This window comes from Beta vulgaris, chromosome 9 (assembly GCF_026745355.1).
Source record: "Beta vulgaris subsp. vulgaris cultivar EL10 chromosome 9, EL10.2, whole genome shotgun sequence".
Taxonomy (NCBI): Eukaryota; Viridiplantae; Streptophyta; class Magnoliopsida; order Caryophyllales; family Amaranthaceae; genus Beta; species Beta vulgaris.
In genome coordinates this window covers 34720551-34735873 of record NC_079210.1, presented here as the reverse complement: position 1 = coordinate 34735873, position 15323 = coordinate 34720551, and the positions used below count along the sequence as shown (strand labels likewise).

The following is a 15323-nucleotide window of genomic DNA, read 5'->3' as shown; positions in this document are numbered from 1 at the left end:
TATTGAGTGTTTGGTTCAAACCAAGGAATGGAAATGAAGGGTAACCATTAACTTCAAGTAATGGAATCTGTTACTTGAGAGGGAGGGAAGATAACAAATTGGAGGAATCCATTACCATCAAGTAATGGTAATGATGAGGGGTTGAACCAAACAAGAAAAAAGATAATCGATAATTGATTTCGTTTCTTGAAACCCAAAAATAGTTAACCAAACGACCCCTAAATGTTATTTGGTCTAGTGGTTAAGACTTTATTATATGTTCTTGAGGTTCTGGGATCAAACTCTATACTATGCAATTTCTAATTTTGTTTATTGTTGTAATAAATTACATGGAGTAAAACCCCCTTAGGGAGAGCGCCACGTGGCATCGTTTCTTGTTTAGGCACACCTTTTAATATATTAGTATAGATTAGTGAGTGTCCCGACCGATTCTCCAGGTTGTTACTTTTCGTAACTTTTTGTCAAGTGTGGAAAATTTGACTTAATGACATGATAAGTAATTGCATGAATGTAGAAAAATAAACCCTTAAAATGGGGATGAAAGCAATCGCTTAATTCTTTCTACAAGGAATTGGATTAAGAGTTTATATCTTTAATAGTCTCTTGTTATAATCATAAAAAGGTTAGGTATCTAACTACTTGTACAAATCTTTTAATTGGATATAATTATAAGACCTTATGATATTTTATTTTAAATATTAAACAATGGGTGTTTATGGTGGATTAATGGTTAAACTTTCACCTTTCCTTTCAAAGGTCATATGTTCAAATCCTTGTACAACATTGGCCCTGTTTGGCAAATAGAGTTTAGAGTTTGTTGTTAGAATATTAACTTTCTGTTAAGCAGATTTAACTGCTGATTTGACAACTTTTTTTTATAAATGTATTTGGTAACAATTAACTGATTGATAAAAGCTTATTGCCATTTGTTTGTGTAAAATGACGTTTATAGACGTTTTTATACACATGTGTAGTATTATTATTAGAGGCATAAAAGTCATTGAACATATTTTTACCTAATCCTTTAAAGAAAAAGCTCCTATTATGAGCTTTTTCATTTTGAGAGTTTTTATTCCAAAACTCTCTTTTACCAAACACCCCTTTTAAAGTTTCTGACTAGTCAAAATTCTAAAAGTGGTCCAAAACTCTCTTTTTACTCCAAAACTCTAATTGTCAAACATCCCCATTATTTTTCTAATTGAGGTTTTTACTTGAAAAGAAAACATTTGCATTACAACTTTAGAGGAGAGTGCCACGTGGCACACAAAATTTGTACTATTTTCAATAAGCAAATGTTTTATTTCAATAAATGTTCTTTTTAAGCTTATTTCTCAGCAAAAATTATGTTCTCTTTCCACGAAAATTATTCTATTTTTGATAATCAAATATTATATTTTAAAAAATGTAAAAATCATACATTACTAGCAATCAAAATTTACGCAAACTCAATCATGTAATGGCACAATCGACAATCTGTCGAGATTCACAAAAAGAATGTTATGCTATTTATCCTAATACACTGCAACCTAATTGAGACCTTCTCTGGAAGATTACAGTATTTTGCAAGTAACAAAATTGGCAATGTCACTGATGTACAGAAGTTTGCTAGGAAGATTTTCAGCCTAAATTGAAAAGGCGGTGAAAATTTAATCTTTAGTAGTACATACAGCTATAAGGGTACAGGGAATATATACATCGAGCAGCTTGACAGTGTAATTGTTCAGACAGAAGCCACTGGTTTGAGCTGGAGGTCCATGTCTGACATGAAAATTGATCGCCCCAAATTTATCGGCCACCAAAATCTGCAGGCTTTGCCAGCAGTTCAACATGAAGGTTGAAAAGAAACTCAGTTGTATACATACAGTATGCCTCAAGAAAATGCTTGATGGTCTTTTTACAAGTTGACTCTTATGGCAATTGAGATCTTCAGCGAATCCTGTAAAACAAGGCACTTCAGAAATTCACGATAATACGTGAAGCGTGAACCAAAAAACTTTTAAAGAACAATTCCCACCTACTCCTGTTTCTAAGCAACAATGTCGCAGACACTAAAACAACGAGGTAAACAAAAAGTAACTCTACATATTCATTGATGTGAAGGTGCACTACTCAGCATTGAGCCAAAATCTACGGATCCAGCAAATATAAAAGTAATACGTGCAAAATGAAGTATAATGGCAAGAGGTGCTAACATAGGGATCTCAATGTTCAAAGGGACCTTAGAGATAGAGCAACACTTGAGGCTTTCCACAGATGGTGTAGTGGAGAAGAATGGTAAAATTTTAACTAATCTAACACGAAGTTCCTCAAGGATTCATATAGAGTTTCAACTGAAACAAGTTATTTAGTCCATTGCTACTCCATCCAAATAAAAATTTATTTGGTGTTTGTTATAAGAAGCAAACTCATACGAATAAGAAGTTAAGACTTAGACACATATCTGTAAAACAGAGAAAATTGTGTAATTTATGCAATGTGAGAAAAGAACCTAGGAGTACTTCAGCAAGTAAAGGGCCAAAAGCACTGGTTGAAAACAGTGGTATGGATAAGATACTTTCTCCACTCTATATTGGTTGCAACATTGGGAGAAGGCACAAGTTTTGAGGATTGCATGAAAAGAGGATAGAAATAGCAATAGATTAACAGAGGGACCCATGTGATAAAGAGCGAGATAGATAGAACCTATTGCCAGATAAAGCAATGTTGCAACTAATTTGGACCTGCCTAAAAAGGGAAGTGTTGCAACTGATACAAAAACAATGATGATGAGCTTAGAAGCACGTTCCAAGTTTGAGTGCTAAGGATAGTGCACAATTTGTCCCTTTTTGTTTGTCATGTTGACTTTCCACACCCAACTTAGACCCTTTATATTGAATACTTGAATTAGTAAAGATTATAAAACCATGATCTTGCATAAGTATCAATAACGTTCCAACATCACTGTATTTTTGCATCAGTCAATTCGTGATGAACAGAACGAGATTCATGAAGTAGGATTTTATGGAATTTAATATCTCAGTGTGTGTGACATGGTAATTGAACAAGAGAATGTGGATTCATATGGAGATAAGAATTGGGGTCCTAGCCTCCTAGGGAAAGCAGAAAAATAGGGTATTGTTGCATTACTTGTATCAATGTTGAAAACTTGAAATGAAGCAAGTTACAAGTAGTTGTTCTTGAATATAGTGTTAACTAAAGATGGCCTACAGGAGGAGGATCCTTAGATATCCTTCTCAGAACAGCCTAAAGCTACAGATGTGGAATTGAAGCGCAGATCTGAGATATATATAACTTCAAATCGAGGAAGCGTTGTGGCAAGTCGCGTAAAATAAGTTGGCCTTCTACGCGACTTGCAGCATACTCAATTCAGGAAGCGATGTATCGTCGCAATCAATTTGAGGTACACATCCTAAGCTGTAAGCCTCTTATAAGCACTACACGTGGCTTTATATGATAAAATTGAAGGTGGTTAGTGGTTGTCTTAAAGTTGGTAGTTCATGCATGTAAGGTTTTGTAGGTTGCGGGTTCAGTACCTTCTCCCTCCTTTCCTCCCCCCCCCCCACCCTCTCTCTCTCTCTCTCTCTCTCTCTTCCCCTTCTTTCCCTCCCCCCTTCTCTCTCTCTCTTCCCCTTCTTTCCCTCCCCCCTTCTCTCTCTCTCTTCCCCAGGAATGAGACCCAACCCTCTTTGTCATTTCTCAGCCATGGCCATCAACTATACCAAGATCCTGAGATCTAAAGACCAACTTCTCATGATCAGTGACTCTATGGTCTATCCCTTCTCCTTCACGTGTGCATGTCCTTACATTGACATGTATAGATCTGATACAATATGCATATAATTCTTCAAAAAGTTAAGGAAACTTATTTTACTTAATTTCCAAAGAGAATATCAAAGAAGAGGGACAGCATAGAAGCTTAGATTCTCACTCTTCTAATTAGGCGAAGCTCCATTGGCCGCTCGTAGCAAAGGGGGAGGGGGAATAAAGAACTAATTTCCTTATGTCACAGAGATATTTCAAAATATACACTTTCAAAATCTACATCTTCAAGATCAGACTATCTCCTCTTCTTGAATGCTACGAGAAATGGTTTGGTCAGCGGTGGAGAATGTAAACTGCTAAGACAGAGAGATGGAGAACATGAAGGGGTGAGGTTGGTGGGAAGATGATGTACGAAGCAGATGATGAGTAACGCAGGGGCTGAGAATCTGGAAAGGGGCTTTCTACTGACACGCATTCTACATAGTTTTGAGGCTGAGTAGTGAAAAGGCATCACACACTCAAATGATTGTGAGGCGCATCAAATATAAGAACTTGTGAAGGAAAAATAGGGATACAAAACTATACAAATGTATATACTGGATACATTCTTTTTCCTTTTCTTCTTAGAAGAACTTCAAATTTTACCCTTGGGTACCTTAACAAACTATACCCTGTGTGAAGCTATCTTGATTGAAGCAAAAGGGTGTTGGTTTGTAGAAGGTTGTAAATTCCGTATAGTTCGGGTAATTGAATTTAGTAACCAAGGCACTGCAAGTGCTATATCGTCCTCCCTCATCTCTCAACTCAACCCCTCCACAAAAATAAAAGATCAAAGCAGAAGATAGAATTAATGACTCCCCTCACACATGAGAAACTTCAAATGTCCGAACTCCAAACTTCATTCTGTGAGATCACATTTGGTGATGCTGTTTGTCATGCGTGCTAATATTAAAGGAAATTCCTCAATAGAAGTGGACAAGATCAGTTTCCATGAAGCGATGGAGTTATGCAAGAAAGCAAGTTAGAAACAATTGATTGGAGATTAGATCAATGGAAGTTGATAGCAAATACCTAAAATGTCCCTTCTCTTCCCTCTCAATTATAATTAGACCACCTACAGCACCTTATGAAGTATAAAAGAAAGAACTCCTCTAAGATAAGGTTCCACAACCACAAGATATTCTACACAAGAACCTCTATATAAAGTACCGCCTAAATTGAGATATCATAGGATGACCAAATCAGGAACAACGTCAGCCTTAATCTCATTAAGGGTCATTTGGTTCAAGATATGAAATGAAAGGGAATGGATACAAATAAAGGATGAAAATGGTAATGAAACTGGTTAATTATTGAGCGTTTGGTTCAAGCCAAGTAATGGAAATGAATGGTAACCGTTACCACCAAGTAATGAATTTTGTTACTTGAGGAGAGGGAAGGTAACAAATTCGGGAAATCCATTACCATCAAGTAGTGGTAATGGATTGATGAAGGGTTGACGCACAAAAAAAAAAAAGAAATCGGTAATTGATTCCGTTTCTTGAAACCCAAAAATACTCAACCAAATGACCCCTAAATGGAATCGGTTGCATGAGTCAACATTTTATCTCTGTGATCATCTACATGGATCCCGTGCCTCCATTCTCTTTTATTAAGTAACACATGCTCCTGCAGACCTTATTTCTTGATAATGTTTCTAATGCCTTCCATCCAAGTCATCTTCAGCCTCCCCCAACTTCAAAAACTATTGTATCTCAATCTTCCACTACCCTAAGTGGTACATCCTCTAGACAATGTCTCATGTGCCCAAACCATCATAACCCTCAAAATCTACAACTCCAACCGTCATTCATATATCGTCATTGCATTTCATTTCTTAATGTGTTCCCACGCATCCGTCTAAACATGCACATCTCTGCTACCCCCAATTTCCTAATCTCGTAAAAACCCAACAACAAATTTAAACAAGAAAACTTAAATGATGATTTACTCAAGCAAAGATTAAAAGCAAACAGAAAAGAAGAAACTTGGCAACACATCAATTTCCAAGAAACTAACTCGTGCACCATCATATTTCCGCTTGTGGGATTGGGAGGTAAATCAAGAATAAAATTCCGACTAGATGCAGATTCATACCTCATAGAAAAAGGAGATTTCAAATAACATCTTGATCCTCTACCTCTTCAAGAATGACATATTTTGCAGGGATATTAGTAGTAACTGAATGTTCCCCGTCATCATCATTGGCTTGGCCCTTCTGAAGCTTCTCATATCTATGAAAAAAAAGAAAGAGAAAGTAAGCATCATGAAGCTAGATATGATGTATCAGTTATGGTGACTTAAGCCTCTTTTCCAAAAAAATTCTTCTTTTTTCTTTTATTACTTTTCACTAGTGTTTTTAGAAGCAAATTATAAATAACGTTTAGCTACCTAGAGTTCAAATTACTTGCTATTTATTTTTATCTCATCTAGATTAGGACATGAAACACAGCCACCGCCCACCGGAATACAGAATTACATATCGATTTAATGTCGCAAGGACAAAGTTCTTTGTGAGAGGATACTGTAATCGATTTAAGATTATAAGCTTGGTGTGCTGCACGAAAAGCATTCAGAATGGAGTAACACTTGACTAGTGGTTTTCCATAGGACTACAGCAATATATAGCCAATATAATGTCCACCATATGTGCAATTTGCAGGAGATGATTAGACTTCAAACAATAAAAGAGCACTGAAATAAAGCCACCAAGAACTAAAAGCTGCAGGAAGCCAGAGAGGAAACACTGACTCATACTTACTTGAACCAATTGAATAAACCCACACCAAATATAATTGTCAGAAGACCAATTCCTTTCAGCCATGTAAAATCATCATGAAAGTAAAAGACAGCAACCTGAATGCAGTTAATAGAAACTAGTATTAGCCATTGCAACATATATCCTGAAGTTTAAGTTGATAGCTAAATAGTATTTTAAGGACTAAGTACAATAGAAAATTTTAGCAAGAAAACAATGGTTATTTGGTAACCCAATGCAAACTGTAGAACAGTGCAAGTGGTCTTTGCATATTAACCAGCCGCTTGGAAAGAAGCAAAGCACACAACACATATCAGATGGTAGCAACATTCATAGGACATTAGCTTTCTTGCCAGCTCATTATTCATAGTTTAGCAACAAGCAGGGAGATCAGTATAGTTATTCAAAGGTGACAATCTCAAATTAGTCATGACCAATGTAGAATACTAAACTATATGAATAATTGTCTTGTAGGATTATGAGATCGCTGGATGTTTGGTTGAGAGTAGTTGTACTTTTCTAACCAAAGGAAATAGGTTGTTCCTTCCTCCAAGATAATTTTATCCAAGTAACCTGTCAGTAGCAACTGTTTTAAATTTCAATATCTCGACACATGAGTCAGCATAAACTAGGAAAGACACCAGATAAAGAAAGAATAGAAACTTTTGACCACCAAGATTCGTCATTATGTATCACGAATAGTATATATAAACAACTAGAAATAGATATTACTACAATGAAGTACTCTTTGTCTCCATATAAATGTCACATTTCAACCCCTCACAATTAAAGATATGGCATAATTTTACTAAGAGACTTTATAATAGTTGGACGATTCCCATTTCCGTACGATTTATCACTCAATCCTAATAAGGTACTTGGAAAACTCATCACAAACCATTATGATTTTAGGAAAGGTGACAAGTATTTCTGGATACTCTAAATTACTACATAGAATTAGTAACACAGAAACCAAATGTCACAGATTATGTTCTTGATAAACTGAGGACCCACAAGCCAGTTTCCACTTTTGCCTTTAGAAATTCTAAGGTCTGTCTCCTCTTTCAGCAGAGCTGTATCAACTAGTGGAGTCTAATGAATCTGCTACATCTGCATTCACATTAGCTGTGGTATCAAATTTTCTCTATCCATCTTTTCTTCCTTCTGCTCTCCTTGAGCACAAAACCAACCAATAGCCAGATTGTAGGCTCTTTGTTTTTGGATAAGGATTCTAAACAAATCTCAGTGCATAGAGCTAGAAAAGACATGGCAGCTTCTTTTTTGTCAGTCACGTGTAATACTAGATCACCAATATATTTCATATGTGCAAGGTATACACTTTGCAAGCAACCAGTACAGTAGAATAGCAGACCCACATGCCAAACAACTCACGGCACAAAATCATACAATGTCAAAATTGACTGCATAATCTATCAACAAAATTATGTCAAGTCAGTGTGGTCTGAAATAAAGACATATATTTATAGAAAGTCAGTAATTGTTCAGGGCACAAAACTAAAAGAAGAAACAACAATATTGCAATTTGGACTAGAAAGGCTATGAACTTGGGACATAAAGTCATAAGAAACCATATTCTTTAGGCCAAAGCTAGGAGTGAAGATTGATTTTCGCAGCTTCCATTGATGTACCAAGATTACAAGTCATATTTGATAACCATGACCCAGCATACAAGACTAAGAAGCTAGTTTTGGGACAGAGCAAGCATATTGCAAACCAAGCACAATACAATTTTTATTGCCTGAAGACGTTGGGGGCTTGGGGCCAAGTACCAACATCCTGAGGAAACAAGCAAATTCATTTGGTGGAAGTAGGTGATGCTATCTAAAATTAAAGTATAGACAAAAATGAAAGCAGGCAAGCAAGAGAATCAATTTAAGGTCAGTGAACACAGATATTGTTCACAGAAGATTGCAGGTAATATGAAAAAATTACAAGTAATTGAAAATTTCTGTAAGTGTTCATACAATTATGGTGACAGCCTCCTTAACAATACCCGCTATCGTCACAGTGACAGCACTAGTTACTGAGATTAGAACATACTCCGTTAGTACCTGAAAGGGGAAATCAGAAGATATAAGGAAGCCAAATATGATCCAGTTCTATGAAGGCCTCAAGACAACGAAATGTCATGGCTAAATTAGTGTGCAAAAATTACCATGAAGAAGGCCAGAGTACCACCAAAAAGCATGAGCAAACAACTTCTTGTGATATGCCAAGAGCTGTTAAAATATTCATTCTGTGGAAAATCATGCCATGGGTCCAACAGAAGGGACATTATACCAGTCGCCAGAGCCATGATAGGGGTCACATAGCTCATCAAAGTAAGTGGATTCTTTAACCCTGAAAGCAGAAAAATAAGCAACAACATTCAGCAATTCTTTAAGCTTTATGGAATTAATTAAGCATCATCCATTCCAAGCAAGAGAAACTGAACGAGCAATGAAGCTTTTGAATGAAGCAAAGTCGAATAGAAAGTTTTACCAAGAAAATAATTATCTCATATAGAACTCAAAAAGCCATTTTGGCGGAGACTATGTTTCTGTTCATAATGGATCAGTACACAAAATATGGTACTCACCATAGGACTCTTTCTTCAGCACAGTTTTGTTAGCAGCAGATACAACCACAGTGCAAATCAACCATCCATGGCCAGAGAACAAAGAGTTAGGGTTAAGCAAAAAAATACCATAACCAAAAGCATCAAGCTAGCTTCTGTAAGTCAATTATAACCTATTCATTTATCTTGATCATAGAGGTTACAGACTTACTACTATCAACTATTCATAAAACTGTAAAAATTAGACATATAACTGGCAGTACCTGGAGAAGAATTTGTGTCATACACCAACGGAATCCAGACATAACAGCAGCAAGCATAACAAAGACAAATCCCCAAAACTCAAATTCTGTTTCCTTTGCAACTGTCAGCCAAAAGCAATACGCAAATGTTTAGAGTAGTTTCATTGACAGCTCTATCACCAATAACAACATCCACCACAACTAATTGCAGCTTTTCCACAGCTACATTCAAATTGAACCCTATCACCATGCACACACACACGAAAAATACAGATAATCAAGTCTCTCTGCATTGCAGAGGAAAGGCTGCAAACTTCAATGTCCTAGACCAGCCTAAGGTGTGGCTCTGGAGCACTAACTTTTTAATCATTTTCCACTCTTACGAAACATCATATCTACCCATGCCCACAGCCATAGAAAATTTGAGAAACTACAACCAAAAATTAGATTTGCTGGTTGCACATACCAGTCAATAGAATTCCAAATGAGATGACTAGAATGATTCCAAAAAGTTTAAGACTTGGAGTCTCCAACCTAAAACAACCAAGAGACAAACAAAATTTATATTGCGAATAAAGAAGGCTGAAAACAAGTGGAAAAAATAATTAAAATAATGTTAGAACATCCTAGATACTGAGTTATAGCGGGAATGACAATTGATATTGTTATAGCTAAGTACGAACAAAAGAACATTATGATCAAAGGTAATCCTGCCATGACACGGAACTGTATTGTATGGCTATTTAAAAAATAGAACACATAAGTAAGATATTCAAGCCAGGAGGACTGGGAAGTGGAAACCATATTATGCAGCGATCTTAAAGCTAAGCAAAACATTTTGTGAACAATGCAATGCACACAGAACTATTCTGCAATGCGACGATGGAAGTGTCACAGGTCACCATTGAAAATGATCTGTATCAGTTTTGGATGTACATATGTCAGTTTTTGAGATCTATGCATCTTTTTGAAATCTGTGTCACTCTTGAAGAATCTGTATCATTTCTCAAATCACTTTTCGTTTTTCAAATCCCTTCAGTCATCTTACGAGTTTGATGTCACCTACTAAAAGTTCATCGTACTATGTCAGTATTGTACATAATCTAGTCACTTTAAGCTACTCTTCTACTTTCTCTCTCTCTCCCCCTGCTACTTAAACCCTCTATATTCTACTCCTTTCCCTCCCCGAGAACCCATGTCATCACAGCATGAACGCCTCTCTAATAACCAGCAAGCGGTTAGTAGCAGCCAACTTCAACTTGCAGGACAATGGAGGTAGTAGGTAGGTTAGCAACAAGGACGGATATTCTTCTTTTTTCTTTTTAGTTGGCACAACTCTGCACAAGCAAGGATGACATATTGAAAAGGAACAGTGCCGGAGACTAGCACTGGTCAATTTTTAACCACTGGAAGTCTAGAACTGTAGCAGCACCAAAATTGGATGATTCTGATCCGCAGTGGTGGCGGTGGAACTGGAAAACAGGAGGGGTAGAGGTAAGGTGGAGGCAGCAAAAAGGAGAAATAAGGTGGCAATGGTGCGAGAGGGAGTTGGTGGTAAGATGGTTTAGAATAGGTGGGTGCTATATGGTAATTAAGACCAGGTGGCTGTTATGATGTGTTTGATATATTTCCTCTGTTATTTTTAGATGCAACATTTGCCTTTTTGGTGAAAATAATCAAATGTTGCACCTAAAAAGAAATAGGGGTAGTATGTATGTATGTATATATATATATATATATATATATTATATTATATATATATATATATATATATATACACTACATTTTCTTAAACGTTGCAACAAATGCCTTTCTATACTAATATTACTGAAAGAGGAGAGAGAGTAATTTGACCCGATTGTCCCTGTTCTTTTGCATGTGAGGGTAGGTGAAGTGAGAATAGAATGTCAAATTGTCCCAAAACCTTTACCAAGAAAGAATATTGCATCTAAAAGAAACACCTCATAATGGAAATTGTTGCAACTAAAAAGAATGGAAGTTTTTTTCTATGTATGCGACGGTAGGGGAGGTTCTGGTGAGAATAGGTTCTTATGTGAGTACACCTTTATATATGAAAACATATTTAGAGTGTGTTTGGTTCATTTTCAGTAAAGGAAAGGAAGGGAAGAGAAAGGAAGGGAAAAGAAAAGAATGAAAGAGAAAGGAAAAAAACCTTAACTTCTCATGTTTGGTATAAATTTGCTCTTTCCTTCCAAATTCCCCCCAATTTTGGGAGGAAAGGAAAGTGGAATTTTATTAAAGAGTCTTTCCTTCCAATTCCTCCCATTTCCTTTCACTTAATTTTTTTTAATGAACCAAACACTGGAAAGTAATAAATTTCCTTCCACTTCCTTTCTTTTCCTTCCAAATCCTTCCTACCAAACAAGTTGTTAGCAACACTCCCAACATTTACTCTCATTCATCAACCTTTGATGAGTCATCCAAAGTTTTTTTCTATGTGTATGGAAAACCTATGGGCTAAAACAATTAGAAATGGCACAATCATAATATGCATTATCTTGCACTTCATAATATTGTTTTTAGGAAAAAAGAAGAAGAAACTAAACTACTTCCCAACGTAGAACATAGATATATGCAACGAAAGAATGAACCCAACAGTAAGACAAATAGTTTTTTCATGAGAGGGGTGAAGGATGAGATGTGGCAAGATAATACCTACCTGAAAGCAAAAGCAAAGACGAGGAGAAATATTGGAGATGCGGATTTACACTGCAAGATAGAGGGAAATTTGAAAGATCAGAGAGAAGGTAAGCTTCTCGGGATTGAAGAGGGCACACAAAGAATGGAATGCTACAAAAGAAACCCATATTGCACAAGCATAATGTTCAAGTATAAGAGACGAACCATAGTGGCAAATGTAACAGAGATAAAAACAAGCGATGCATTGCTCAAGTTAATATCCAGTGCTGTTGCAAGAGCTGTAGGTAAAACTGTGAAAGGCAAAGGTCATCTGTAGCATTAGTTATTAGATAAGTTGATAGAAAAACATAAATCTTTTCTAGAGTCAATACTAACAAGAATCTTATCTAGAGTAATATTAACAGAAATATTTCCTAGTCATTAATTATACAATGACATTACAACAGATTGAGTCATCAACACCAAGAAACTAGATCTCTGTAATTTATCATCATCCTTTTTTTGGAGGGGGTGATGTGAATTCTAATAAAATATCAAAAGCATCACCATTTGCCACAAACAAGAGTTGTTGACATCATTTAAAGGCTAGGTTTAGAGATAAAGCATAACACGATACATTGTCTCCATTTACTTCAAGATGTTGAGGGAGAAATAGTTATTTAAACTATCCAGCACGTAATGTCATAAATTAATATACTTGAATTGGAAATCAATGAAATTGTTTATAGAATATAAGACAAATTAAGGTAAATGTCATACCTTTCGAAATGTAATCCCTCCATGTCATTCGTACACCTTTATGAAACCTTTCATACCAAATCCATGTAATAGCCTTAGATAGAACAGCTTGCATAGCAAAGTGAAATGTGTTCATCAATAAGGGAGCTGGGAACTTCCCCATGTGATCCCCTAATAGGGATTTATTATACCTAGTTGCAACAAGATTTTACAGGTATTAGGATGTCAACACTTTGAGAAGAAAAAAAAAAAAAAAAAACCCCTCCATCAGGAATAAAAGACTACCTAATATACCAACATATACAAAACCTATCAATTATGCTTTTCTTGAGCTGCATCAAACAATATAATGCCAGAATCGACTCTCTATTTTCCGCAATTGGACATCAAAGGTGCATATTTCAGATGTGCCATATTCTGATTAGGTAGAAGCTTAGAACATCCAATTTTGCTACTCCCATGTTGACACAACTTGAACACATGTTTCTACATGACAAATGAACATATAGAGCGGAAATTATCATGGACAACAATATACTATTCTTATTGGCACCACATCAGCGTACTCCCAAACCAATCATATTATGTCATAAGTTTCCTCTTTTTCCTATTGAGGTTCACTTGTCTGAGTTGTCTCTACAAAGGTAGAACATAAGGCAGAACATAATTGGTTCTGTAGAACGCTAATCTAGTGCTTCTAAGATTAGTTATTGTGTGTCCAAACCATAATATAAGAATTGTGTTTAGGCGTTCAAATGAGAGCACCTAGGTGCCACACTAGCATAACCCCAAAACAATCCATAAGCAATAGGATTAACTGTGAACCCATCTCACTTCTCACATAGTTGAATTGTCAATGCTACTTGCTACTCCAAAAGATATTTTCTTAATTATCATGAGTCAAAAAATTCTCACTGCAGAAAAGATCATGAAATCATCTAAATCATCACTCGTTATTTCTCCTCAATGTCCGGTTTTCAAATTTGCTCCATTTGATCTAGATTGACATAAATCCAGCAAATACCAACATGGTACCACAGAATTATGCAAAATAGCCAATACCAACTTGGGGCTTGGGCAACAACTAATCATTATTTCTTAAGCATAGACATAGCTCCCTAAAATGAAATGAACTCTTAGTAAAGCCTAATTGTTACATAATCAAAGTAAGAGCACTATAGAGAGCTTGGCACAGCAAACATACTCAACCGTCGGCAATCTAATTGCCGACGATGAACACATTGAGTTTGTACCAAAACCCACACCACCATCACCCTACACTGATTCCTTTACCCACAATATAAAGTAATAAATCAATTTCTAACTCATAAGCCATAATCAAATTCAATTCATAGCTTAAAAATGCAACATCGAGAAGTAAATAATGAGCAGGAAATTGACTTACAGTGTCAAAAACAAGCTAAAAGTATACCAAACACAGATGAAAAACAAAGTTTTAAGCACATTAGCAGCTGATGCATCAGTCTTAGGATCCTCCAAACTTTGATTCCTCCTCCCTCCATTAGCCCCGTTTTCGACATCGAACGGCGCGTAATTCTCATTCCCATTCCTACCCTCATCATCTCTCTCAAAATCACCGCGTTTGTCCATGTCAATCAATTGTTGATTCCGCGACTGAAATGTCAGCTCGAAATCGTCGCCGTCGCCGTGGCCTCGTTCTTCTTCAACTCGTCGATCGAAATCGCACCAGCTCGAGAACGAGGGCGCGCGACTTAGAGAAGCGCAGCTCAACAATTCATTGTGCTCTGCATTACTCAATGCAGAATCATTGACGATCATCTCCTTCCATCAGCGCTCGAATTTCACGCGCGCGATTCGGAAATCGCCGAATTTCGCTGATCGAGGAGAGAGAGAGAAGAATAATTAGGGATTTGAGAAGGAATGGGATTTTCGAGGGAGAGAGAGAGAAAAAAGGGGAGGAGATCGGATCTACGAGAAAGAAGGAGGGAGGGGGTTTGTCAATGTCAAGTAAAATCTAAGTGATGCCGTGATTTGGTTAAGTTGTTGCCTGTCGGAGCTTTTTGGGTGATATTGGATTCAAGATTTTAGATTTTTGAAAGATTTTGTTACTAACACTGCATAGTACTTAGGGATGGCAATATCCAGTGGACCACCCGGTCATCCGGTCCATCCGTTTTAATGGACGGGTGAAAAATCCGGTTTAAACGGATGGTTAACGGGTGACAGATTAACGGATGCGGGTGATGGATCGGATTCGGGTGGATAATTTTCATCCATCACCCGACCCGTTAATCCGACCCATCACCCGTTTATTAAAAAAAAAACTTTTTTTTAGGTCCAATCCTCAAGGGCCAACTAAATGTCCAAATCTAAAAGCCCAATGCCCAACCTAATTCTCCTAATATTTGTATGCGAATTACTGTGGTTTTGAACTTAAGTTGAATTGTGGTTGTGGATCTATGATTTTATCGGTTGAAACTTTAGTTTTCTGAAATTTTATGGTTAGCATTATTTTGAGGTAATTTCACCCGATTATAACCCGATCCATCCGTTCACCCGAAAG

The 15323-nt window shown here is 36.6% G+C and overlaps 1 protein-coding gene across 1 annotated transcript; it reads right to left on the bottom strand.

Annotated features, from left to right (window-relative positions):
* Positions 1–1434: 1434 nt before the first annotated feature.
* On the bottom strand, positions 1435–14856 carry LOC104903593 (probable sugar phosphate/phosphate translocator At1g06470). The gene is made up of 12 exons (XM_010691660.4): positions 14184–14856; positions 12800–12969; positions 12245–12330; positions 12060–12109; positions 9846–9913; positions 9401–9501; positions 9159–9171; positions 8736–8920; positions 8545–8631; positions 6563–6657; positions 5899–6035; positions 1435–1936 (listed from the first exon to the last, which is right to left on the bottom strand). Exons 1-11 carry the CDS (start codon positions 14576–14578, stop codon positions 5918–5920), a joined length of 1368 nt encoding a protein of 455 aa, XP_010689962.2. The 5' UTR covers positions 14579–14856; the 3' UTR covers positions 1435–1936; positions 5899–5917.
* Between the last annotated feature and the right edge of the window lie 467 nt (positions 14857–15323).